The sequence below is a fragment of the Fringilla coelebs genome, assembly GCF_963513975.1.
Source record: "Fringilla coelebs genome assembly, chromosome: 3".
In the NCBI taxonomy this organism is placed as follows: domain Eukaryota; kingdom Metazoa; phylum Chordata; class Aves; order Passeriformes; family Fringillidae; genus Fringilla; species Fringilla coelebs.
In genome coordinates, this window is record NC_140030.1 from 14,819,558 (window position 1) to 14,847,064 (window position 27,507).

At 37.8% G+C, this 27,507-nt stretch overlaps 1 protein-coding gene across 3 annotated transcripts in view; it reads left to right on the plus strand.

Moving 5' to 3' along the window:
• The window catches only part of ROCK2 (Rho associated coiled-coil containing protein kinase 2), a 94,635-nt gene that overhangs the window by 19,288 nt on the left and 47,840 nt on the right, over nucleotides 1-27,507 (plus strand). For all 3 annotated transcript variants that reach the window (XM_084203246.1, XM_084203247.1, XM_084203248.1), the window contains exon 2: nucleotides 21,058-21,139. In XM_084203246.1, coding sequence (XP_084059372.1) covers nucleotides 21,058-21,139 — 82 coding nt within the window. The remainder of the gene's footprint in view (nucleotides 1-21,057; nucleotides 21,140-27,507) is intronic.

Below are 27,507 nucleotides of genomic sequence, written 5' to 3' on the forward strand. Positions count from 1 at the left end.
CAGGTTTGAATGAAATGACATTTTCTCAGGAGTAATTCCCTATGCATGGGATTGATCTGCCTTGGTTGCTATATTCTTTCTGTTGCCTTTTCACTGATTATTTTACTTCTTTGACCCTGCAGTGAGCAGGTTTAAGGGGATAAATGGCCAAAAATGAAAACAGCAGAAGACCTGTCCAGTTTGGCTCCCTAAACTGGCTTGCTCAGTGTGAGAAAGACATAGCTGCTGAGGCAAAGGAGGGGTGGGGATTTTTGTTTAGGGGATAAGGAGACTGGTTTAGACTGTCCTGGAACTTCATCCTCAGACCTTGAATAGATCACTTCTGTATGCAAACATAAGCTGCTTGACTGGTTACTCTGCAGCTCTGAAAATTACTGTGGGTTGCTGTAATTTATTTACTCATTGTTAGGTGCCTGCAACACACAGCTTTGGAAGCAAATGTTAGTGTTAACCTGCTTCCGAAGTTTGTTTTGGGAAGAGTTGGGTGGAGTAAGTTCTTGAGACATCCATCCTGACTGCTGTGGATATCACCAATAGCAAGGCTCGAGCTTCCCATTTCTCTGTGGTTTTTATTCAACTGCTTCTTAATCGGGTCAACAACGTAATGGCTGTCTTTTGCAGTCTGGGACAAATGAAAAGAAACAAGCTTCAAAAGGTTATTTCACACTTGTCCTTGATACAGCATGTATACTTGAATGCCATATATTAGTAATTATTTTATATTAAAATTGTAAGAATTGGTCACTTTTAATGAAAAGTATGAGCTGTTCATATTTCCATCTCAAAACTCCTCCGACAGAGCTATTTTTGATTGCTTTTCTTCAGTGAATTGAAATGGAGCAATTACCAACATGTTTTAGAGTTTTAGCATTTCAACACTTGTTATTTGTGGAAGTCCTTCAGGCTTTGTTAGCAAATGTAGCAAAAGATGTAGCAAATAACTACTTCATCATGTGTACCAAGGGTCATTCACTACAACTAGGCTTTTTCTCATTTTACCTTTAAGACAATCCTGTTTAAATTATTTTAATTGACTCTAATATGTTTAGGCATGAGTTTCAGACTTTTAAACTTTTTTTTTTTTCAAAGTGTCATTATAAAGTACCATTCTGTATAGTTAGTGTTTGCAATACCTGTGAAAATTTGTTATGTGTAAGCCAGATATTTTGAGGTGTTGAGACGTGGAGGTAGATGATGTAGGAGGCATCATAGAGTGCACAGAGTTTATTTATAAATCTAGTAGGTGCATTACTGTTAATGTCATGGAAAGAATATATTAATGCTCTCATTTACATAACCTTTTCATGAAGGACTTAATTGTCTGAAAGTTGCTATCTTGTTAAAGAGATTAAATGACATCCCAGAGCTGAAACTAAAAGATTGGACAGATTTCTGTGTTAAGCTATAAACTGCATTCCAAGAAATTACATAAAATAAATACAATGAATGTGAAGGTCCAACTTTGCACAGCCACCCAGGCGCTCTGTTGATGAAACCCCAGTGGTTTATGCAGTGGTGTGTGCCTCCTTCAGAGATGGTGCCAGGCTAGATCCTCTTCTGTTCCCCAGTCAAGTTTTTGAAGTGCTGTTCAATAATATTTCTATGAAACATTTGACATTTTACTGACTGCATTTTTCAGTTATCTTGCCTACTTCTGTTAAATTCCACTATGCAGTCATCCTTACTAAAAACTCTTTGCAGCATATGGAAGTTAAATGTTTATAACAGAATTACAACTGAAATTGTGTGGTAAATGTAATACTTTCACATAAAATGGTGAGATAGTATTGTTTCATACAACAGATATGCAGAACTTCTTTCTGAATGGTTATTGATAGTAGTTATTTGGAATTCTCTGCTTTCATGAAGTTAGTAGAATGCCATTGTTTAGCTGTGAAGTAGAACTGGAGTATTGTGTTTTGCTCTTGGGTAGATTGACAACGAACAAACTTTCAGAGAACAATGTAAAGAAGGCACTAAGGTCAGAGAAAAACTCCTTGTGTCCTCCCAAGGCCTGCAGGTGCATCTAGAGGAGGAATGAACACCTGAACTTTTCTAGTCTAAAGAGAAGGATTCTGAAAAGTATTATTTAAAAGCTTGACTTTGCTGGAAAAAAGTTCATAATATTGAAAAGTTTGTGGTGTTTTCAATCTGAAGGTTTGAAAAGGTTTTTTACTGTGTCATCTGATGATAAGAACAGCAAGTATTGTTGCAGATCTCTTCACATGTAATGAAGAGAAATACATTAATTGTATGAAAAAATAACATGGCAACCTGGCCTGTATAGATAAAGATGAGTTTAAAGAGCTGCAAATGTGCTGGCTGTGTAAGACATTGCAACTCTGAAGAAGAGCTACAACTGTGGTCAAACATCTCAAATTGAGAGCAGTTCATGACAAATCATGAAAATAATGCAAGATCAGTTTTGAGAAAATGAAATTTTGTCTGGGAATCTAGCTGATATGGAGCTATAGCAAAGAAAGAAACCCAAAGAAGAAAAGATCAGGATATAAGAGGAACACACAGGAGCATGGCTTTGTTAAAAATCTACTTCTGACATTGTATTACTGGCTCAGCTAAATCACCACTTTGTAAAAAGCCTTAAAATTAAAATGAGACAGTTCTGCTGACTTCAGTAGAAACAAAATTGCTCTTGACTGAAGTGCCGTATTGCAGCACAAAGAAGTAAGAAGCTTTTAGCTTTCCTCCTTATTTCTGTAGCATAAAGCATTGGTGCAGCTTGGTTTGCAAGTGGAAGTTGTGAAAGCACTTACCTCGTTTTCCTGCCTGCTGTGCAGAATGGCTTACCTCTGCATTTATAGGGACAGTACTTCATGTTCCTCTGAGCTGCCCAAAAAATCCCAGCATAAATTTCCATTGATCCTGGGTCTTCTGTCATGCTTTAAAATGTGCATTCAGTCCATTTCTGTCCAGGAAAGGACCTAGATCTTTTAGTGAAACATGACATGTCAGCAGGAAGGTTGTGCAGCTGGAAGGCAGCTGTGTCATAGGGCTTTTGGAGGGGTTGATGGAGGTCTCTGAATGCATCCTCCTTTTTGACTTGGTGAGAAAATTTAAAAGGAGAGAGTTGGTTTACTAAGATTATGACTGGCTGGAAGAATGTGCTTAACTGAAGCGTGCCATAGTTATGCAGTCAGTCAGAAAGTGAGTTTTCATAGAGCATCGTGATTTACTTTGTTGCAGCTACACTGAGTGTTGCTTTAGTGTTTTCTGTTGTAAATGTCAGTTTAGCAAAGTATGGTATGACACTTGGAGTTTAAAGTTTGACATATGCATTGTTTAGAGAAATTGCAAGTCTTAATGTTGTTAAAAATTCATGCTTTTCACAGAAGCATTTACATGGTAGCTCATGCAGATGGTTCTGTGTTATGTACCACCTTAAATTTGAGGCTGATCAGGAAATTAAATAACTTCCCATTTAATCATGTCCTTACTAGAGGATAGTATTTGAGCAGCTGTTCCTAGGAGTGGGCAGGTGCCCTATTCTGCTTTCGTTCAGCTACTTCCTGTGGTGAGTGGAAGATTTTTAAAATGAAGTAAAGTATGATGATAATTTCTTAAACATTTCAGAAGATGAAAATGTCATACTGTAAACTTTACACATACAATCTTAATCGAGGTAACTGAGGGGGTTGAAATCAATATATAGCAAAGCATGGTTGCAGATTTGTAGGTTGCTTCAGAACTTGGAAGACTTTTGGAAATACCAGCTCAGAATGATTTCTACATACTTACTGCTAATTTTTCCATAGTGGATTTTATCCTAGCACTTTTTTTTTTAATACAGAAAATCTAAAATCATGCTAGTAAGAGGTTTCATATTTAAAATATTTCTGCTTGACAAAGGGAGGAAGTTAATATTTTCATCAGCATTCTTGTTAATGTAATATCACAACCGTAAATGTAAAATTGATCTGCAAAACAGTACATCCTAGAAAATAACCCTGAATTCTGGTAAACTACATTTTGGAAAAGAAGGGTAATGTTTGCACAGTCGTAATGGAATTCCATGTCCAAGATAAAGATAAGGCTGTTGCTCTGAGGGCAGCATTGGCTTTCACATGGAGCTGAAGATCAGTCTCCTGGTTTTGAAAATGTCTGTGGTGCTGCCTTGGGCATGTGGGTTTTTTAATTCCCCTTTATAATTTTGAGGCAAGAAGAAGTTGCCATGATGTAGCAGGGAAGAGCCAGGTGGGGAAGCAGCTCTGAAGTCTTCTTGGCATAGGGGGTAATTCTGATTTTTATTCCTGAGTGTCTAAAGGGACTTAAAGTCCCTGCTCCTGACCATAGCTGTAAGTGTGGAGGATAGGACCAGAGTGGCTGTGTCCTGCCCTGGCCACCATTGCTGCTCTGCTCTCAGCAATGCACCCTGGGCTGCAGGGGACAGGGTCCCTAGCAAAGGCATGGTAAGGCAGCATTTTTATTAAAATTATCCTGTTTCCTAAGAAAGCATGCTAGTTGCTTGGCTTAGTGTTGTGTTTGCAGAATGGACAAGATATGAGCTGTGACACTGGTATAGAGTGAAAATTCATAAGCCGGAGGAGGAAGGAATTGCGTCACTATTCCAGTGTAGTGGTGGTGCACCAGAAGTCTCCGCCTAGAAGTGTCTGTGTTTCAAGTTGCAGTGGGACATGGAAATAACAATTGTTGGGATCATCTACCTTTTGCTTTGCAGTGCAGGGTTATGGCTGAGCTGGACTCTGGGCATGGTCTTCACTGCTGCTATTGCTCAGAATTAGCCATAGCCATGAAATACAGTTCTACAGAATGCATGAGGCTCAGCCACTGCTTTAGGTATCTGCACAGGGATGACTTCATTAGCTTGTTATAGAAATCTTTCTCTAGGGACTCAGGGCACTTGTGATTCTGAAATCAGGGCTGTCCTCCTGGCAAAAGACTGTACTCTTAGAGTTTTTTTTTTCTTTCACCTGTACACATTTTTTTTGTTGATGTTGTTGTTGTTTGACCTGTACCCTACTACCTGAAAGGCTTCCCATTTGTTTGTGCTGTCACATCGGAGTTGCTGGCATCCCCTACTCTTGCTTTGTAAGCCTACTGGATTGCTTTTCATAGAATCATTAAGACTGGAAAAGACCCTTAAGATCATCAAGTCCAACCACTAACCTAACATTAAAAAAAAAAAAACACTTCCATTTTCAGATTATTTTCCCCCGCATTATTCGCATAGATGTAATATGGGGAATTCTGGAAACAAATTACAAATCATGAATCATATTCTGTGTTGATGTACTGGTGAATGACCTGCAAGTCAGCTATCTTGCTGGCTCAACAAGCAGCTTCAAGGCACATGGTTCTTTCGTTTGTTGATACTGGGAAAAATTCAGATAAGAGGTTGTCAAATCTGGTTCAATTTATGATGCTTTGTGGACTGTTTTTTTACATATGCATGTAGGACTGCAAAAAGAACCAACATAGTCCTTTTACTAAAGAAATGTATGTACAAAGATTTTGAAAGTCTAGAACTAGTTCCAGAATTTTGACACTAGTTCTAGAATTCTAGCACTAGTTTGTGTCAGTAGGATTTTAGAATTTTACAGGAAAGATAATTTTTCAAATTATTGGCTTCAGTGTCTCCAACATTATCAATCAATGGTTTAGCTAGGGAGTTAAATTTCCATTTAATTAATTTGATTTCTTTTTAAAAGAATTTAGTGCCTAATTTACCTTATATTTTAGTAGTAATGGGAATTAAAGTCAGTGCAGAAACACTGGTTTATAATTGGAATTAAGCCATTCAGACTGAAAAAGCCATAATAATTTTAACTGCTTCTTTCTTCCTTTTGCTCATGTCTAAGTGATACTATTTAGAATTCCTTTCAAAATGTGTTTGGAATGATCTTTGACATTTCCCTGTGTAATCCTTTTCTATCCTTTCATCATTTTAACTATTGACCACCTTTCTTGTCTGCATTATGTCTGCTAAAACTCTGACCTGTTTTTTTCTGGTCATTTTAATACTAACTTGGATTTTTATTATGATTTACTGTAGAAACGTGTTTGTGGATCTTCTTTCTTCCAAATCCTTTGTATGAGAAAATGTGAGTTTGTTTTCATGCCAAACTTTCACCAATATTTGATGATTAATAATAGGTCTTAAATATCTTCTAATTCGATGACTGCAGTATTTCTTAGCCTAACACTTCTTTGCCTGTCCTTTGTAGAAGAAGTTTTATGTTGCTGTTAGGCATATACCATCGTATATACTTTTCAAACAGGTTTCCATGACAGGTTTGTTATTCAGATATATTGAAGTGGGATCAAACAGAATAGTAGGGATGAGCTGCATGTTAATGTTTTTTCACAAATAGTTGTTGTTGTGGTAACTGTAATTCAGTGTTTCTCAAAAGTACACGTAAACATGGGGGATTTGAGCACATAATGAAGTTAGGTATATGCTTTCGAAGAACTGAAATTGTATTTTCAGATCAATGAGTCAGCATAAAGGATTACTGCTTCTAGGAGTTCTATTTTGGTATGTAACTAAAGTATTTCCACTGAGAGTGATGGCATTCTGAGTGAAGAGATGGGTTAAATATAGAATTGCATACTGTGTAGTATAGGGTGATAGCAAAATTTAGAAATAAGTATTAGAAGGTAATACTGCATGGTGGGTCATTGCACGTCTAAGTGATGAAAATTAAAATGGGATCTTCCTATCTTTCACATGGGTACACCTCCCTCATCTTGGTTTGTGTACGGGAAGTTAGGAACCAGGAACTCTCTTGAAGAGTAAAGGTGCATAGCAACCTCAAAATGTGGTGGGTTTGGATGGGATTTTTTTCTTGAGAGCTTGGAGACTTGTATGTCCATCTGAAAATCACGTTACTCATGGATAAAAGGACAAGTGTGTGTATGTAGAGCAAAACCTTTGATTTTATTTCGTCCATAATGAACAGAAGAGTGAGTTTACAATAGCTCAGGAATAACATCTTTACTGTGAGAAAAAGTATATTGCTGTAATTTCAGAATTTTGCAATAGTGCTTCTCTTAGTAGAGCTAAGTCTTCTTTTTTTTTAATTGGATTTAAAAATAATTATTTCCTAGGTTGGTGAAATTGTGAAAATAACACTAAATTCAAAAATTCAGATACTGAGAATTGAGATGTCTGGGGAAAAAGGACACTAGAGTTCTCTTAAACATAAATCTTATATTTAAAGTAGGGATAGAACTTAAAATAATTTTCAGTCTTAGCAGTAAAAGTCTAAGGAACTTCATTATGATTTTAATTCTCTTCTAAAAGGACTACAGTTTCCTTTGCCAATTTTATGTGATTCCTTTTCACAAATGCAAACAAAAAGATCTTGTATACATAGGCACTCCGAATTGTTTGATTTGCACCTACAGCTGGAACATTGGGAAGGGGAATGTTCTGGGAAATTGTTATGCAAATTCCAGACCAAGTGTCCCACTTTATTTCAGAGTTACCATCCAGAGTATTACCAAAACAAACGGCCTTTTTAACTAGCATGAGGTTTAACCAGCTGTAAAATTGATAATCAGTCTTGGTATTTCAGAAACTGCAATGTGAGTAGTTTTTACATTGTCTGTGCAGTAATGGAAGTCAAGTTCCTAGAACATTGAATGTACCTGAAAATAGTTTTTAAGCTACCCAAGAGAAATTTTAAACACTGAATTCTGTTGGCCCTGTTTTCACTGAGCAAGAGGTGAACTTGCGTCCAGGAAAGAGTGCGCAAAGTATTGCACAGCCACCCATTCCATGCTGGATTATCATGTCGAAAGGGAAGTGAGATAAGGTTGGGCAGTCAACCTTTGTTCTATTTTATCCTCTAAGTTTTGATTTTTTTTTTCTTTCTAATAGGTCTGTATGTGTAAGCAGTTGTACTGCCACTCCCAAGATGTAAAAGTTGGCTTAAAATAGATGCAATATGACTTTAAAACTTTACTAAATAGTTAATAGTCTTTTTGTTGTATATTTCAGAGATGAGAAAAATTGTTTTATTGCACATGGCTGATACTAAATCCTTTCAATATTTTCTGCAAGCTCATAGCCTGCTTTGTAGCAGTAGCCCTTGATTTGGCTGTTGCTGGAGCTGGCATCTGAATCCAGCCTCTGTTTTCTCAAATTTCACAGAATTATGTAGATTGGAAAAGACCTCCAAGATCATCAGAGTCCAACCTTTGAACAATCACCACCTCATCAACAAATTACTCCTCCAGCCGCAAATTTCAAGGCTCCTCTTGCAGGTTGGGAGGATGACAGGCAAGATACAGTGTACTGCTGGTTTCAGAATGGTTTATCTTAGTCTCTATTATTGAAGCTCTTCTCTTTTTCCATGCATACTTTATAGTTTGGCATGATGTTCGCTTTTGTCCAGAGCATGTAATAGGTAGGCTGAAAGAAACTTGTCTTACTTCCATGTAATTATTTGTAGCGATTAAAGCAGTTTATGTGAGCATGAAAAGACAGTTTCTATAACTAGATTGAATTAGGAGTTTTTCTAGCCTGACGATGCTATTCCCAGCAGTAGTCAGTAGCTCAGAAGTGACTGGGACAGAGTGCAGAAGAAGGACTCTGCCTGTTCAATTCCACTCTCCCAGCTTGGGGAGACAGGGCAACACAGGCAATCTCCAAGGTGGATGTGGTGGTTTTCTGTCTCACAGCCCTTGTCAGCTTTATCTCCCTTGAATCGAATAGCCTTCAGCCCAATGTAAACACCTTGGCAGCAGAAACATCCCGTGGCAATAAGTTTTATGATGTGAATAAACCCTTCCCTTCTGTTTTAAGTGTCTTGCATGCTGACTTCATTTGCCTTCCATCTTCCTGTTAATGGAGATCCAGCTAGCCAGGAAGTGTGAGTCACCACATACGTAGGAGACTAGGTTCCAGCTGAATGTCCGTGATACTGTCTGATATTGTCTCTGCTTATTTCAATTTGTGCTTATCCATCAGGCGTCTCTTATCTTAGATTTGACTGCAATACAAAACAAAACAGAGTCATGATCTTCCACAAACAGGCCCCGGTCCATGATCGATGACACTGTGATAATACAATTCATGATGAAATATTGCTTCACAAAATATCCTGTCAGCTCTTCTAACAGCAATGTCTAGCCAAATAATTTGTGGTGTTTCTGGAGATGCACATGGCACCGTGTCAGTAATTGAGCTCTGGTTGAAGTTATTTCTAGAACTGAATAGAAATACCCATCGTAGGATAATTTGGGATGCAAGGGACCTGTGGAGGTCTTCTGGTCCAAACTGCTGATGTACTCATTACCAGCTTCAATTAGATGATTAAGAATTTCACTTGAAAAATATCTAAACATGGAGATGCCATACCCTCTCTGGGCAACCTGTTCTAACAGTGAACAGGTGAAGAAAATGTTTCCATGTAGCCAATTTCGGTTTCCCATATGGCAACCTGTGTCTGTTGCCTCTTGTCATACTCCTCTGCCACAGGACCCACTGCTGACCCATGACCAGGTTTTTGTTCACAAGGACCCTCAGATCCTTTTCCTCAAAGCCACTGTCTAGCCAGCAAGTGCCAGCCTCTCCTGGTGTGTAGTGGTATTCCATCCCACATGTGGGATTCTGTGTGTGTCACTGAACTGCATGAAGCTCCTCTCAGCCCATTTTCCCTAGTGTTTCTGGGTCCCTCTGGATAGCAGCTCTGTCCTCCAGAGTGTCAGCCACTGTCCCAGTTGTGTTATCCATGAGGTTGCTGAAGGTACACTGTGTCCTAGCTTTTGGGTCATTAGTAGAAACAAACAGTATTGGTCCCAGTATCACTCCCATTATTAGTCCCTGGGGAATGCCAGTGGTCAGGTGCCAAGTTGGACTTGATTCTGCTGATCACAGTGATACTTTGAGCCGGATGGTCCAGCCAGGTTTCCACCCATCTGATTGTTTGTGTACGCAAGTGGCCCATACAGTTCCTGCAGGAATCTGTGTTGAATACCTTGCTGAATTCTAGATAAACAAAATAAACAACACTGCTCACTCCTTTGGCACTGAAAAAGTCATCTCCTTAGAGAAGACAAGTTGATTTTGTACAGTTTAGTTCTGATCAATTTAGTCAGTTATCTTATACTGCATTTAATTGATAATGGTGTCCAGGCCATTAATTTGAATTTTGGCCTGTTTTTCTGCAGGTCCTCCTTGTTGAACATGGGCAGAAAATTTGTTCTTTTCCATTTAACAGGAGACTTCCCCAGTTGTTGTGACCTCAGAGGAGGTAGAGAGCAGCCTGGTAATGGTTTTGACCCTCAGATAGATCCCATGAGGATGCCTGAGGTGGAGCTCTGTATGTCCCAGGGGAAAACAGCAAAAAAGGCATGAAGTGCCCATCTTCTGTGCCAAGGTCTCCTGCTTTACCAAGACAGTGTACCCCCATTTACTTTCCTTAGTTGCTGATTTATTCATAGAAGCTTTTGTTCTTTTCTTTCATACCATTTCATACCCTTTACCCGGGACCTGAGCCTGTCATTGTGAGTGTGCATGTATGTGTGTATATTCTGGTTTTCTAGGGACAGACATACTAAATGCTTTTCAGTTTAAGAGAAATATGTTCAATCACAGTCATTCTGTGTCATGCTCCAAGTCATGCTCTTTTATGCATTGCACAGGATTTTTTGCCCTGTCCAAAGTGAGATAATCTGTTTATTTTATTATGGTCGTACATGACATTTGAATATCTCACAGACACTGATGTTTTTCCTGACTGAGACAAAACTGAGGTGCTGTGTACAAGCACAAGTGTTTATTGCTTGCATTTGTCTCTTCAAGCTGCAATAGTTTGGAGTTTTTTCTTGGGTATCTTAGTATTATGTAATGTTTATTTTTAAGTACAGTTCCTTCTGATATAACTTGCAATTAGCATTAAAAGCTTCTGCAAACTGATTCATAAGGCAGAGGATATAACAACACCCACTGAGTGGAATTTATGGCTAGATAAACAGATCAGAAATCAAGAGCTGTTATTTTCCTAAGTGTGTGATCAACCGTGATAGAAATTTAAAATTTTGTAATGAATTCTCATGCTAGCAGCTTCTAAAACAAAGTTCTGCAGTTGCCTTGATGTCTTTTAAACTTTACATTAACTAGATTTTAGTGACTAAAGAAATAAAAGGTCTTCTATGACTGAACTAATTTATTGTTAAAGTAGTTGAAAAAATCCTTCAGAAGAAATTTTTTGCTCTCTTCTGGGGTCCTTTGTGTCACCTCCTCTTCAATGAAAGAAGCCCCAAGATCTTGATAAAGGCTACCTGCAGCTTTGGGGAGTAGTTGTTTGCAATGTGAAGGTCTTAACTAATCTTTTGGAAGAAATAGCTAATTAATATATATTTGTGCATAGAAACAGCTTCTTACTCAGAAACTTGGAAATGAGTAGTTATAGCAGCAGATTGCAATAGGCATTCACTTCACCAGGCTTGCTGAAGTAGTCTTTCAAAATCTGCAGATAGCAAGTTCCTGTCAACACTTCTTTTCTACTACTTCACTTCATACTTTTTTACCGTAAAGAAATTCCTTATTCAAGGACTGTCTTTATCTTTGCAAGAACAGAAGTTTTTGGACTCAATGATACAAAACCTGATTTTAATGTTCCTAATCTGCCTTATGTTCAGATCAAAAGCAATTGTAGCATCACGGAGTAACTCAGCTTTGAAGACCTCCAGAGGTCATCTAGGTTCAGCCCCTGCTCAAAGTGGCTGCTTTATGTGTGTCCTGAGTATGAATCCAGCCTCTTTTATACAGGACAGCCATTGTGTGGCACGACAGGGTTTGCTTTTCTCCATGCTTTGGGGGGGAGTTTTCAACCATTTTTAGTTGTGCTTGTTGGGAGAGACAAACTCTGTTACAGTCCTTGAGGCTGAGGCTATTGACCTCTTAAATACATTTTTTGTTATTGAAGTTGATGAGAAAACTTCAGTTTTTGATAATACCTCATCTTCATGGATTTTATAAATGATGGAACTATTACTTTAGTCAGTCCCTTGAAGAATGTATACAGAGTTCCATCAGAAAACATCCAGAAAAATTCCTGTTCTGCTTTAAAATCTAGAATGTTCCATTAGAAGTCCTGACACAGGAACTGGAATTGAAGTGATATTTATATTATTTTATATATTAAAGGATTTAAAATATTTATGTATTTTAACATATTTGCATGTAGGTTTTTCCATACTGCATCCAAATTCTGTACTCCAGAGTTAGATGTGATTTTGATTACCTCAGTTTTATTTATCACTTTTACTGGAAATCTGGGCTCATGGAAATATGGTGCAGCACAGGGCTTACATTTCAAGAAGTATGTGGTGCAGCTGATAAGAATATGCTGCTGACATCAAATTCGAAGTTAGACAGGAGGTAACATGGTGGGCAGGCCATTATTTATTCGGTTAGAAGTGTTTTAAAGAGCGACTTCAAACAGTTGCTGGTATTTTTAGTACAGGGAAATGTTATAATAATTTGTTCTGAATCAGTGACTACAAAAAAAAACCAACCCCTTTAATAACTTCTAATTAATCATGCTTTTAAGAGAGGAGGGTGCTAGGCTTTTTCTTGGTTTTTTTTTCAAGCCATGTTGTTTGCAGCTTCAGTTACTGTAATAGAGGTAGTTACAATTTTTGTTGTTTACCCTATTAAGTGTCCTTTTTAGTTAGTAGATTGTGTACTTGCATCTTATTTATCCATGACTGCTAAATAGATTGGTAAAAATACATAATATAATACAACCATCAGCATTATGTGAAGGAATATATAGGAAATTCATTTATCTGAAAACAAGTAAACAAGTTCACAGTGGAATTGAAGAATGAGCGATTCTGATGGTGTGACATGCAATGGATAGTTGCTGACAGTAGCTTCACAGACTGAACTGTCTGAGGTTACAAAAAGATAAATAGAATAATTTTCATGATGGACAAGTGGGATTCTTAGTTACTACGGAACAAGGATGACCTTGTGGTCAAAACATGATTTTAAGAATAGGCTGTGTATCTGTCTCCATCCTCAAGCACAGATGAGCCTCCTGACCTTTTGTCAGTGTTCCTGATGTTACCTCTTCGTCCAACAGCTGTAACCTTTGGAAACCCTTTTTGGGAAGAGAGGAATGAATAAAAGTCTGTGTGTTGCATTTGGATTTTCTTGAAACAGTAGGTAATTCCATTTTTTCAGGATGTCAGAGACAATTCCAGGCATGGGTTTATTTTTTGTGCATTTGTAGATAGTCTTTTTGCAGTTCTAGTACTTGTACTGTTTTGCTTGATTGCCTGGGCAAACTCCATCTGAGCTGGTGCATAGATGACTGCAGAAAAGTGACTGCAGAAAAGTCAAAATTAGCAACCCGCTCTTGCTCTCCTGTTAAGGAGCAAAGATTGCTAATAAAGGCCTTGGAGATTTCCAATGAATAGGAAATTATCTCTGATGTAATTTTAACAGGTTTGTAGCTCTGGGCTTTGGTGCACATTAATGTTTTGAAAGCAGTGTGAATTCTAAAACCAAAAGTAGCTAAAGAACCTGGAAATGTACAGTGACTTCAGATGAAAGCAGATTATGCTGAACTACTGAATTTTCCATGGCTACAGTGATAATCAACAACACATGCAAGACCAGTTTTATTTTATTAAAGCTTAAAGAGAAAACAGCAACAACCAATTTGGAGGAGGAAGAAGTGCATTTTGTAATGGTTAAGTTTTTAGGGTTTTATTTTAAGTGAATAATGTTAAGCTGTATCTTCAGAGCTTCTGGTTTACTCCTGCTTTCAGTCCTTTTTCTTTGGCTTGATTTACTGCCTTTGTGAATTTGTTACAGTAATTTGTGAAGAGATTTTAGGTAAGCTTGGAAGGAATTTTAGAGATCACTGCTAAAGGATCCACAGCTGGACCTACTGTAATAAATATTTTGCTAGCTTGTGAATCTCTTGTGAAGATGATTTCTCGACACCCTTGAGGAGCTACATTATGTCTGTTTATCACTACTGCTATTTAGAACTTTTTCCCTAATCTCTGACCTAACCTTTGTGCCTAATTCAGCTAATTTTTTATGCTGTTTTGGGGAATGTGAGGAATTGTCTATCATCAGCATTGCTCATGACAGCTTTTTATGTTCTGAGAGAACTTGTCCTGTCTCCTTAGGCTAGCCTTTTTAAAGACTAAAATCTCTGGTCCTGACAGCCTATTTTAGCACAAATTGCTTATCATTTCCCTGCTCTTGTTAACTTCCCTTCAGTTCTTTTCCAGCTTGTCTTTTGCAGTCCTCTGTATAGGGATTCACAGAACTGGACACAATATTCTGGCTTAGACAGTATCAATGTCAGCAAATTATTTCTGATCTTTACTTACAAAAGAATCTTAGTTCTCTGTGAGGTCTTATCCAATGCACCTCCTGTTTATGCATCTGAGACTGGACTTCTAATCTGCTGTAACCCCACATCATTTTCCATTATCTTCCTGCTTGGTCATAATTTCAATATTTATATTCTGTGCATTTAACTGCTTTCAAAAGCATATGTTAGTGGAGATTTTCTCCCCCTATTTGTACTTTGAGTTGCATCTGACTGTATTTTTATCAGGATTTTTTTTTCCTTCTTTTTGAGGTAATTTCGAATGCAGTAAAAGAGCCTGTGCTCAAAACTCCAAGCGTGGTATCATTTTCTGAATTTATTTATTTTATTTTTAGTTCTTAATAGATTTGTTTCTAATTCTGTTGCTTTATTGTGGCAATGAAAATATTCTGTAGAACTGAAACAGGACAAACGCAAGGGAATTTCTTTTTGACACACTTTTCCAAATCCTGATGATTACCAAATTCCTAATACTTATCTTTTGGACCTTTTCTCCATGACTTCCTATACCATACTTTTTTTACTTTGCCAGTGTTAATGTTGAGTCCTGCATGTTGTTCCTGTGTTAAGATGATTTGCTTTGTTGATTACTCCCTATAATCTGCCAGAAATCTTTTAAATGGCACTGTTTTATCTTTGAGAAGAACACAAAAAACCTTAAACCCTGGATCTCACATGTTAATCTTCTTTATCTTCATGTTTACAAAATGATGTCTTATTCCAACTCCTAATTGCCAAATATTCTGATCTGTAGTTTGGAAAACCCCGTGCCTTTTAATGGGGGTGCTTTGATTTACCCTTTTCAGTCCTCCTGACCTCTCCTGTGCTCCTGAGTTTTCAATGTAAATTGGTTGGGATAGTCTCCTTACACTGAATTTCAGTGTATCTTGCTGTCCTCGGCACATTTCTTTATATATATAATGAATTTCTTTAGGATTTGGTTTCATTCTTATCCCAGAAAGCATGGAAAACGTAAATCTTCTGTGCATTCTTTGTTTTTTGTAACTCTTAATGGATTTTTTTTGATCATTCTTAATATAAAGTATCTTCCATTGTTTCCCTTGTTTCTTGTAAACTACAACTCAAACCCCTTAGCCTTCCTGATCATTATTTACATAAGCTTTTACTATTCCATAGTGGTGTTCCTTAACATCTGTCTTGTTGCATTTTGAACAATTTTGTGATTATACTTTTTTAAGTATTTAGAAGGAAGCTGGTTTAGGGCTGTTACCATCCTATCATTATCATTACACTTTCACACTGTGCCTTTTAAATAGCAGGGGGAAATGTATAAAACCATTAACATATGCACATAAGATGCAGCACATAAGAGGATATGTCTTGAGGAGTGTTGCTTGTATGATGAAGAAAAATTTGCCTGTATTCACTAGTAGACAACATTAAAACCATTTCAGTATTTGTTTACCTTCATGTAAAGTCAGATTATAACTGAAGCCTGTTGTTGTGTTTACATACTCATTTGTGGACCGTAGCTGCTTTTAGGTGTCTAAACTGTACATACTCAATACTGCTAAAAAAATCTGTTAATTAATGTAGAACTGTTAAAGAACTAGAATAGCAAGACCTCCCAGTAGTAAGTGTCGGCTGCATTATCATGGCCCAGATTATTCCTTCACACACTGATTACTAATGCTTAAATAAGAAAAAAGTGAGTTGCAACGTATCCTAGAGATCACTGAGCAGGGAAAGGGCTGTATTTGCCTTGCATATGATCTTTCAGTTGTTTCTCCTATTGTATGCTGTTACTGAGCTGTTCACCTTGCATCCAAACGTCTTATGGAAAGAAGTAATTGCTCAGAAAAGACCAGAATTATTTAAGGGTCCCATTGGGATATGGAAGAACATAGTGGAGGTTTACTCCTGGGGAAGAGTCATTAGATGCTCACTTGCTGTGTTTGTAGATTTGGGTAGTTCTGCCTTTAAAAGCATTTAGGCCCAGCTAGAAAAATGCAATGTGATGTTACAAGACTTTTCTATCCATATTTTTTGCTGCAGCATATTTTATAAAATTTTATTTGGTGATTTGGAAAAGGAAAGGAATATTGTTTTATATTGGTAGAAATTTCCGTGGGATCTCATGAGTGTAGTTTAGAAGGGAACCTTGAAAGATCATCTATTCCAGCTCCTTGTCTGGGCCAGGGACATCTTTCACTAGATCAGGCTTTTTATATTTTCCAGTTATTGCCAGATTATGAATTGTTTCCTGAAGTAACTGATACCTTTTCTGTTAAGTCATCCACTATTTGGCCTTGTGTTTTATTTTTTTCACATCATGAAAGTGAGGAATAAATCAAAATAGCCAAAGCTGCTTTTGACAGCCAGTGGAGTTTACATGCACATATCAATGTTAGACAGGTTCAGACAGTTACTTTAATATCAGAAACTCTTATCAATACAGAATGGTTTTTTTTGGTGAAGGCTTCTGTGGGGTTGCTTGGAATTAATATTAATCTCATTATTGAGAAACTGCTAGTATTTTTCTCTATCACCGACCCTTCTGTCAGAGAACAGAAACATTTAGTTTCTGTATTTCATGAACTTTTCTTGCCTGTTTTTTTCATTCATGCCTGTTCATTCAGGTCGGTAAACAGTGCAAACTGCTTGCTGGGGAAGCCAAGCTCCATGTTGTCCACAGAGGGTGACTGCTGTCAGAGTGGCCAAGAGCTCTGCTCCTCATGTAGTAAGAGGGTGTTGCAAAATTTATTAAGTTTGGTCTTTTCTCTTGGAAAACATTTCAGCATGTTTGCCATCAGCAAAAGGCTTTTGATGGGGACAGATCTATCTTTGCCAGTGATGCTTTTGCTTGGGAGCTGCTATTTTTGGCCTGTTAGCTCAGAGCCTTTTGTAATAGCAGAAAGCGGAAGCAAGCAGTGAGATCCCTTTAATAGCATATTTCCTGGTTGAAGTGACTTATCTGGGAGGCCTAGACAGAGGAGACGTCATTTCCTGGATTACTTCTCTTCAGTCCCAACTGTCTGTTTTACTGCATAATCTTTTGACCCAGCTTCTTAATTGTAGTGATTTTTTCTGTTAAGTGATATAAATTAGGTCTTTCAATGAAAATGTAAAGCTTTAAGGAAACAATTTTTGACAAAATGCTAGTGTGCAAGACAAGTTTTTCATAGATTACAAGTTGATATGAACTTGAAATCTCATGCATTAAGATTTTGTTTAAAAGCTTAAAATCTTGTCTTTGAAAGAGTATGAGAATAAGATTTGTTCACAGTGCTAAAAAAATTTTGACACACTTTCTGTTCCTTGTGATGATTATACTTATCACCTCTCTTTGACACTAGCTGTATCTGGCTGTGGTCTAGAGTTAGGGCACTTCCAAAGAGTTTAAATAGTCAGTTGTGCTGTTCTCAAATTTCTTTTCATTAATAACTACTTGTGAAAATTGCTGCCTAGAGTCCATGAAAAAGAGGCAAAAAGAGCTAATTAAAAATTAGCTGCAAATATGGTTCTCAGTTTGTATAGCCCACAGAAAAGCCATGGAATCAGAATGGCACGTGGGGACAAAAGTGACATCTCAAATTAGAATATACAGTTCAACTTAAATTGGCATATGTATGATTGGTTTGGACCCTGTAATCAGACTTCACTAAAATTTTTTTGGGATGATGACTATTCTTTCCCCTAATGTTTTGCATAAAATAGAAATCAAGAACACTATATATGGGTTTCTTGGTCAAAATATCTTCACATGAAGAGCATTAAGATATCAGGTGACCTCACCTCTCTTCCCCTCCAAAATAGGAAGAACAAAAATATGCCTTCCTGATTTTTGTTAGCACAGAGTGCTTTTACATCTCCCTTAAAGTGTCTGCCCAGTTGTTAGTGATCATGAGAGTATTTTCTCAGTAGCAGTGAGAGAGTAATGTTGGAATTGGAATTGATATTTCATTGAGCTGGGTAAAATCCTAAAAGTTGGCCCAGCTGTTCCCATCAGGGCATTCAGCATGGTCCTTCTGTACATGTGGCAGGGTGAGGATCCATATTTCTGCAGGCACACTGTGCTGCAGGATGAGATACCCTTTTTTGAAGGTGGTGTTTGCCAAATCAAGAGTAGTATGGATTCTATTATGCTATTTTGCAGGAAGTCCTCTCAAATTAGTACTTTCTGCTGGATTTGTCCAGATTATTGGGCATTACCCGTTCAATTCATGTAGTGACTAATCCATAAGTATAAAACAACTTTGTTACTTTGGTTTGGTTTTATTGTATCTTCTGTAAAAGTGTCATATAAATTAGGAATAGTTAGTCTTCTGTCCCTCTGAAAAATGAGCATGATGTCCTGGTTCATCACTCCTTTCTCCTTAATGTGTCTTGCAGGAGCTGTTATGGTGAAGGCTGAAATAATTCCTATATTTACTGATATTAAAGCACCTACTGTGCCTTCTTGACTGACTTTCTGTTTGCTTATTTACACTGTCTTATGCTTCTTTCTGGTAGGAAGTTCTAAAACTTGATGTGTAAGACCATCATAACAGTTAAGGTTACAGTCAAGAATAAAATTCCACCTTTTTTCTGTGCAGCAGTGGAACTATTATAGGTGTTACAGAATGTTTGAGGTTGCCAAGGACCTCTTGAAATTGTCTAGTCCAACACCCTGCTCACTGCAGAGTCTACCAAAGTAGGTTGCCCAGGACCATGCCATGTCAGATTTTGTATATCTGCAGTGGTGGAGACTCCGCAGCATCTGTGGGCAGTTTGTTCCAGTACTTGACCACTCTCACAGGAAAAAAGTGTGGTGTTAAAATAGAGTTTTGTATGCTTTACCTTATATCAATTGTCTATTGTCCTGTCAGTGAGCAGTGCCTTTTCTTCTGTCCTTCCCATCAGGTACTTAGAGACTCTGATGAGCTCCCCTGCCCTGAGTCTTCTCCTCTCAGGTTGCAGAGTCACAGCTCTTTGAACCTTTTCTCCCTGGAGAAATGTGTTAGTGCCTTAATCTTACTGGCCCTTTGCTGGTCTCACTCCAGTAGATCCCTGCCTTTGATGGTTTGGGAGACCAGGAGTGAACACTGCACTCCAGGTGGGACCTCATCAGTGCAGAGTAGAAAGGAACCCGTTGTTCACCAGGACCCTCTGGAGCTTCATTGCAAAGCTGCTCTCCTGCTTGTCAGGCCACAGCCTGTACCTGGTACCTGGGGTTTTTCCTCTCCAGCAGCAGGACTTGGCTCTTCCCCTCACTGACCTTTGTGAAAACATTCTCTGTCCATGAGAAGTGCCAGTGCAGGGGTGCACTGCTGGTGACTGGCTCTGACTGGACTTTGTGCCACTGATCAGTCTTCCAGGCCCAGTCTTTCAACCAGCTTTTAATCATTTGTCTAACCCGTACTCCATCAACGTGTCTGTGACACTTTCCAAGACACTTTCATTTGTTAGGAGGCAAAAATAAATAAATAAATAAAATCTCTTCATTTTGGAAATTGTCTTAACCACTAACGTGTTTTGTGATGTAAACTGATATTGCCACAGATGAAATGGTCTTATTTTTGTATGAGCTTATTTAGGACAAAGTGGCATTCAAAATGTATTTAATAATCTTAGGTGTTGCCTTTGAATCTCTCCAGATATGTTATTAAAATGAATATAATAATTTTAGTAATATTTGCAATAAATTATGCATTCCCAGATATATTAACAAAAAGTATAAAATCAGCAGGTTGTTAGCTATAGCCTCAGTTATTAAGAAGACCTAAAAGCTATCTAGTTCTGTTGGCTGCTTATTAATAAACATGATGTGGTCTCTGACTTAAATCTCTGTGAGGCCCTGTCAAGGCTCAAAAACCTGAAAAAGCAGTCTCAGGATTTTGTTCTTAGGGCAGTGAATAAAGCTGCCAGTTCAGGCTGAACACTGGAGCTGCTGACAATGAATGGTGTATACTGCTCTCAGTATCTGAAACTAATTTTTAGTTTTATTTGTTCCTGTGTAACTGGAAAGGTCTCTGTGTTTGCAGAGTAATTTTCTAAGTTTTTCCAGGTTGCAGAAAGGTGGAATTGAGTAAAGTCTTGTAACAGGCATTTAAAATACTATTTTTAGTTTAGTTTTGGTGATCTCATCCCTTGCCATTTTAGGAGTCTCAATTGTTTTCTGCTGAGGCATTGATAATGGGTAGCAGAACGGCATGTCGAGTTCTGGCTCATCTACTGTTGAGTCACTTAGAAGAGGTATTTTAGTGTTGTGAGCCTGAATTACATGGTGAATTGTCTTCTTAGGTTTAGGTCATGTCTTGCTTCCAAGAAAAATGTGTGGTTGCTTTCTGAATGTCCAGAATGAGAAGGTAGAGAGGCTTTGATCAAAGCAATAATATGGATATACAGACATAAAGTCTTTGCAGGAAAAGTGTAACAGAAGTAAGAAAAATGGATTGACTGAACTCAGTATCTTAAATCAGTGTTTAATGAGTAAGATTACTTACTGATTAAGATTAAAACTACTACTCCAGTTTAAGTCCCAGTGCCACTAATCAGTGGTAATGTAGCTGTACTGTTTATAGAACTTGGAGCCAGTCAGTGTGTGTTGGCTCCTCTGCTGGTTTATAAACATACTTGAGAGCTTGTTTGATTTGCCTACTAGGAATGTAATGCGTGCTTGAATAATGTATAATCAGTCTCAGTGCAGTAATTTTAAGTTGTTAATTAAGATTTTAGAATTCAATTAACTTTTTTTTTTTTTTTCCAGGATGGCTTGAATTCTTTGGTCCTTGATCTGGATTATCCAGCACTGAGGAAGAACAAGAACATCGATAATTTTTTAAATAGATGTAAGTTGCAAGTGGCTCTTAAACAATTACATTGTTGTGGTCTCAATCATAAGAAGTTGAGTGGTCAGAAATGCATTACTCATAGTTATTTTATTAATTTTTATAAATCTGAGCTTCAGAAGGCTTTGGAGGACCATTTATTACAGAGAGAAATTTCATTTAAGTGAGTTGTTATATTGTGAAAATATGTTGGAAAATACAAGATTTTTATTTTTCTAAATACAGTTGGAAAAACCTTTTTATGTTATATTCTTATCTTACATATGTGTAGTATGTGTAGCTACATAACTTGCTAAATATATCCTAGTTATTATTCTTTAGGAACTCATTACACTGAAGTCACCATTGTTTATATAGTCATATTTAATCTAACAGAGAAGTATTCTGTGGGTTTTTAAAACTAAATTCTTGTACCTTAAAATCAGTTGGTTCGTTTTTGAACCTTTGCATAAATGTTTGTGGTTCTCCCCAAATTAACTGTAGACAGGATCTTGGAGTTTATTAAGCATATGATTCTACATCAGAGTAGCTGTATTTTGTGGTTTTAAAGTGTTTTCTATTATTGTATATAAGCAGAGCAGTTTTTCTTGTAAAAATAGCAGATTATTTTGTAATTTGCAGTGAGTAAGCCTTCTTGGAATAAAATAACTATGCTTTGTAGCGAGCTTATTTTGAGATGTATATTTTAAAAAAAACCCCTTTTCTATTTCATTTGTTGAGGTTAGGTTTCTGCAGATGCAGTCCTATTAGCAACTCCTTTTAAATTCTTTACTGGTAAAACCTTGTATGTGTCTGCCCTCTGTTGCTCTGGGACTCCTTGGAATATCCATTCAGACTCCTCACTTAAATAGTAGCTGGTGTAGTAATTTGTGGTGAATTCTTTGTTTGGAATTCAGTGCTTCTCCATGAGGTTTAGCAGAGCCCTGTCGATGGACATACAGCTTTTACAGTTGCCAGTAAAGTCTCATTTGGAGAAATCACTTAAAATACAGTAAATAAGAAAGAGCAGATTAGGACATAGAGGCGTACTTTAGGATTATTTTCGGTTTGAGTTCAAAGGAATTCAAGCAGATATTTATGAAAGAAAGGGTCTGTAACAGCATTTTAAATATCTCTGTTATTTGCAACTGAGCATTGTATGTGTAAAGTGAGGGGAAACCCCTATGAAAATGACATAAATAACATCAGCAAATTCTGTGAGGTGGTCATATTGACTTTTACATTACTGTTTTTGCTGTAGAACAAAATTAGAAGCCTCTCTCTGATCAGAAGATCAGTGTCTTTTGACTATTAGAAATAGTAACTGTGGGAAAACAATTTAACCTCAGGAGCAGGTTGGGATTTTTGTTATTTGATTGGTTGTTTTTTGTTTTCTGCAGCCCCTGAGCATTCTGGCTGACTGTCTCCCTTTATTCGAAGGCTATTGCTCCTTCTCCTCCTCTAGGCTCTCTATTATTGTTGTAGTAAATATTTTTAAGTGACATGGAGGCTACCAGCAACGTCAGAAACATGAAAATATACTTTTGTTCACAATTTTATTACTGCCTTTTTATTGTTAAATCAGCTGACAGCATACTGTTGAAATAGCCAGATACTAGTTAAAAGAATTTTGAGATGTGTTACAAAAAAATTCACAGTAGCTAATAAGGAGTTTTTAAGGGTACACTTCATCTTTACCTGTTGACCTCTAAAAAAGCATGCAACACCTGACTATTTTGGCCAATACATTGTGTGACAGTGCATCTTTCTTAAGAATCATGCATGTAACTTCTCTTCCGTTTCTGTACTGACTGGGAAAAAATAAAAATAGTGCTGCAGATCTTCTGTGATTTACACTGGGAAAATATAAATTATGAAATGAGAATTTTGTAAACTTTCAAGGCTGGTAATACTTTGATGCTGCAAAAGAAGGAATCAGTCCTGCCACAGTGATTCATTTCAGTCTTTTCCGACACAGGTGGTTGTATAGTTTGTTATATACCACACAGGGGAACTGAGCAGAATTAATGCAGAGAGTCAGGTTTCATTTTTTCTTTTTATTAAAACTGGTCAGGCAAAATAAAAGCAAAGACCAGTTTCTGATTTTCATTTCACTTCACTGATACTTGTGCTAGCACAAAATGAGCCACTCAGATACAGGAAAAAACAGGACAACAATTTGGGTTCTTACTGACATCCCCATTTTATGCAGTTTAAAATCGTTAAACCCGTAGCTCAGGTCTTCTTGGAAACTGTTCTGAGGGTAGCAGGTATCACTGGAAAGAGTGTGGCACGTGCTTGCTGAAGCCTCTTGCAACCTTGGGCTTGGAAGAAAAGTTGGGAACTGTACTGAGAATTTATGGAACTGTAAGTTGTTGCCTTCTTAGGGTAAGGAACAGTGAGTTCATGTCTCTTGTGATTTTTCTCAGATCTGAAGAACTGCCACAAATGCCCCGCTGAGAACTGCTGTCAAAAGGTTCTGACAAACTCTGCTGAGCAGTCTGTGCCAGGGGCCTGGAGCCTGCATCCCTCCCCAAGGCTTCCTGAGGCCAGCACGGAGAGGTGGCAGGGCCTCCTGGGAGTTACACTGTGCTGCACAGTGAGGCAGCTAAAGCAGAGTCACTGTGATTCTGCTCATCCACATTACACAAGTCTGCAGAAATTGTGGAGAACACTAAATAATCATCGCACTTTCAATCAGTTTAATCACTTAATTATTCCACAATAACATTTTGAGAGATAATTATTTTTTTTCCCATCACTATTCGAGGGGTTTGCATACACCCTACTTCCAACCTATGTCAAGTCATTACTATTCAGGTTAATGTTTTATTAATAGGTTTTTTTAATTTTAAAATGAAATAGCTTGCACTTCAGCTGAGACATTAATTTATGTTTAGCTCAACTCATAATTGCAAGCTGAAACTCAAATGTTTCAACTATTTCTCAAAGGCAGTTTATTAATTGTCCACACCATAGGAGTTTGGTGTATTCTGTTTCTGTGACCACTTCCCCAAAGCAGTCTCTTCACTTGTTTAATATGAAAGAAATTCTTTATTTGCCTGCTTTGCCTTACTATTATTATTTCTTACCACTTTCTCCAAGGTACTGAACCAAAGTGTAGCCTGTGTTTGTTAGAAGAGACACATTAAATATCTGACATAATACAACCTTTCCGTTTCAGTTTTTTTGTTCCATTTTGTTGCTTTAATCAACTGTTGGGATTCCTATTTTAAATTGCTCTGGTTTTTAGCGTATTCATGGAACAGAAAAACGTAATGCAATATTTAATTCCCAAAACAATGAGAGGAATCTCCTAGTCCTCTGAGAGCAAAACCTAATTCACTTCTTTTAGAAAAGGAAGCTGAGTTTTTCATCATGGGCTTGGTGTAACAAATCTTTCTTGGCCTTTTCCTCTTCTGTCATCCAGAAAAAGGCAATAGGTTGAGTAAATTCTTCCAAGTTAATTTTTCTGATATGTAAGATTTGCCAGTTGTTGAATCATGTCTTAGTGGCTTGTGCCTTTTTTGGTGGTCTCCCATTTAGATGCAACTAAGTCTGAAATAGTTGAATAACAGGTTTAAGCAATAGTTAGAAACATTTAATCATTTATAATCTTATCGTCATGAATAGAAGGGCACGAAAAATGGATTTTGAGTAAGTCCAAATAGCAGCATAGAGAGGGGTGCCATAAACAGGCCTTGTATAACCCAGAAGTCTTGACTTCCTAAATGGATCAGTGATTTTCTATGCATTATTTAGCATCCCTCAAGAGTTGGAAACTTGTGTTGTTAAAATGATTTGCTGATGTTATGTAGGTTGGCAGACTTGTAGAGTGTAGTGACAGTGGATGCACTTACAGTAGAAGGGACTTCTAGTAGAGATGTGCACCTGTGCACCAGTTTTTCTAGAGTCCCTGAATAAACTCCCTGAAGAGTTCCTTTGTCCATTTTCCTCTCCAAGCAGACACTGCTTACTTGGAAGATGCATCTGTTAAGATTAATTTGTTGCAAAATCAACAGTTCTGGTTCCTTCCCTTGCATTTTGTAATGTCATTTGAAGTTGCTGAACCCTGCCCAGCCATGTGGTTACTGACAGGAACCGGTGTCAGCCACTGTGGTGTGAGTGCCTCCCAGGGCTGCAGCTCTGTGTGCTCTGGGCTTCCTGTCAGCAGCACTCATGAAATGTCAGATGCCATTTGCTGTCTTGGAAATTTAGTGCACTGTAGAACTTCCACTGGATTAAGGAGCTAATTGCTCCTCTGGTTTTCTCTTGGCTTCTCTAAGGCAGCTCCCTGCCAGGCCTTCACTGTCACCTCAGCAGGTTGGGCTCCAGTTCCATTCTTAATGATATTGTTCTGGTAGGAGTAGGGATGGGAGAGGTATCAAATAACCAACTTTCCCAAGCAGAGCGTGGAAGCCACAGTGTGTAAGACAGAATGTCTTAGATGTATAAACAAGTGATATGTCAATGTCATTAGCCACATTCCCTTTTGGGTACTTGGTAGATACAAAGCAATTCAGCCCTGCCATCAGGCTTATTTTCATTACATTAGGGATGTGTTCTCTGTAAGCCAGAGAGGGCTGCTGCTTTCTGTTTCCCTGTGTTCTGCTCTTTTCCATCTATGCAAGAGAACATACTTCTCATGTTCCCCTTGTATTTCTCTGAGGTAGGAAGCTCCCGTCTGGAGCTGTGCCTTCTAGTTCCTCCTGATATTCTGCAAGGTCTCCGGCAGCTTTTTCTTCTTCAGACACCTTTGACCAGACACTATAGATGCACCCCTAATTACTTCAGTGTTTCTATTGTGCTTTCTGTTTGTTTTTGTTCAGCTGTGGGATTGCAGCACTACCTGGCTGTACTTCAGTTTTACTTCTGGCTGGACTTCTGCCTAGGGCAGCAACTTTTGATTTAACATACTCCATAGCAGCACTCATTGACTGACTGTGTCTGATCTATGGGGTAAAATGGCACTCCCTTCCAATTCTTTTTGTCATATATACACTCCCCAGAACTGCTTGATACACTTTTTTTTTTTTTAAGAGAAAATAACCTGCATATGAACTTTTTTTTTGTATCTTAAAAGGCAGAAAAGTTTGGATTTTTCCTTCCTCCCTATCCCCCTTTACTGTTCTAGTCAGGTATTTTTTCCATTTTCACAAGCATTTGCCATCTTCAGCCACATTCTTGCTGCCGGCTGTCAGCGACTGATCCAAACACTCTGCCCTTTCAGAAAGTGAAACTTCATTTGTTTTAAAGTTATAATGCCATTTTCAAATAGTAAATCAAAGGTTGTCTTTAAAGACTCTTTGTATCTAACATGCCTTCCTGTGTTAAGAAAACTGTCATAGGTGATGTTATTCTCATATTTTAGAATTTTTATTTAAATGTCACAATATTCCTATAAGATTCCATTGCATCATGGGGCTGGGGAGTCCATCTAATGCCTTCCTTTAAACATAATGTTTTTCTTCTGCTGGTCTTTGTGCTGTTGCAAATTCATGAGACGTGCATACAAATACCAAAATTTTCAAACTCATCTGTGTGAAATCTGAAAATTCAGTCCACTATAAGAAGGCTGCTATTGGAAAGGGCTTCTGCACTGTGGATTAGATCACGTTATGTGATAGTGAACAAAATCTTATGATCCAGTATGTTGCAATTATGGTGTGGCTTCAGGGTTAATCTAAGCTTGCCTTCTTGCACCCCAGTTTTTTGTTTCAGGTTAGTTCTATTCATTGATTATCTGTTCCATATCCATAAGATTTTATGCCAAAATAGAGAACCCATCTGTGTTACTGATACTGATGCAACATTTGCATCACTATGTGGTATTATTAAATGAGATTATTAAATTTTAAAGGAGTTAGGAGGAGTGACTTCATTGCTCTCTAAAGAAGGGAAGAGTGGAGAGGGAGATGCTGAGCTCAGCTTCCTGGGATGCAGTGACAGGACATATGGGAATGGTCTCCAAAGCTGTACCAGGGGAGGTTCAGACAAGACATCATGAAGCATTTCTTTACTCTGAGGGTGGTCAGACACTGGAACAGGCTTCCTTGAGAGACAGTCAATGTCCCAAGCTTGTCAGTGTTTAAGAGGCATTTAACAACCTTTAACTGTTGGTCAGCCCTGAAATAGTCAGACAATTGCAATGGTGGTCACTGTGGGTGCCTTTGAACTATTCTATTCTATTCTATTCTATTCTATTCTATTCTATTCTATTCTATTCTATTCTATTCTATTCTATTCTATTCTATTCTATTCTATTCTGTTCTATCCTATCCTATCCTATCCTATCCTATCCTATTCATCTTTTAGCAAAGCAAGTAGGATTTCTCTATTCTCAGCATTTCACAGGGATGATAAAAATTGTCATGACCTTTCAAAGGTGA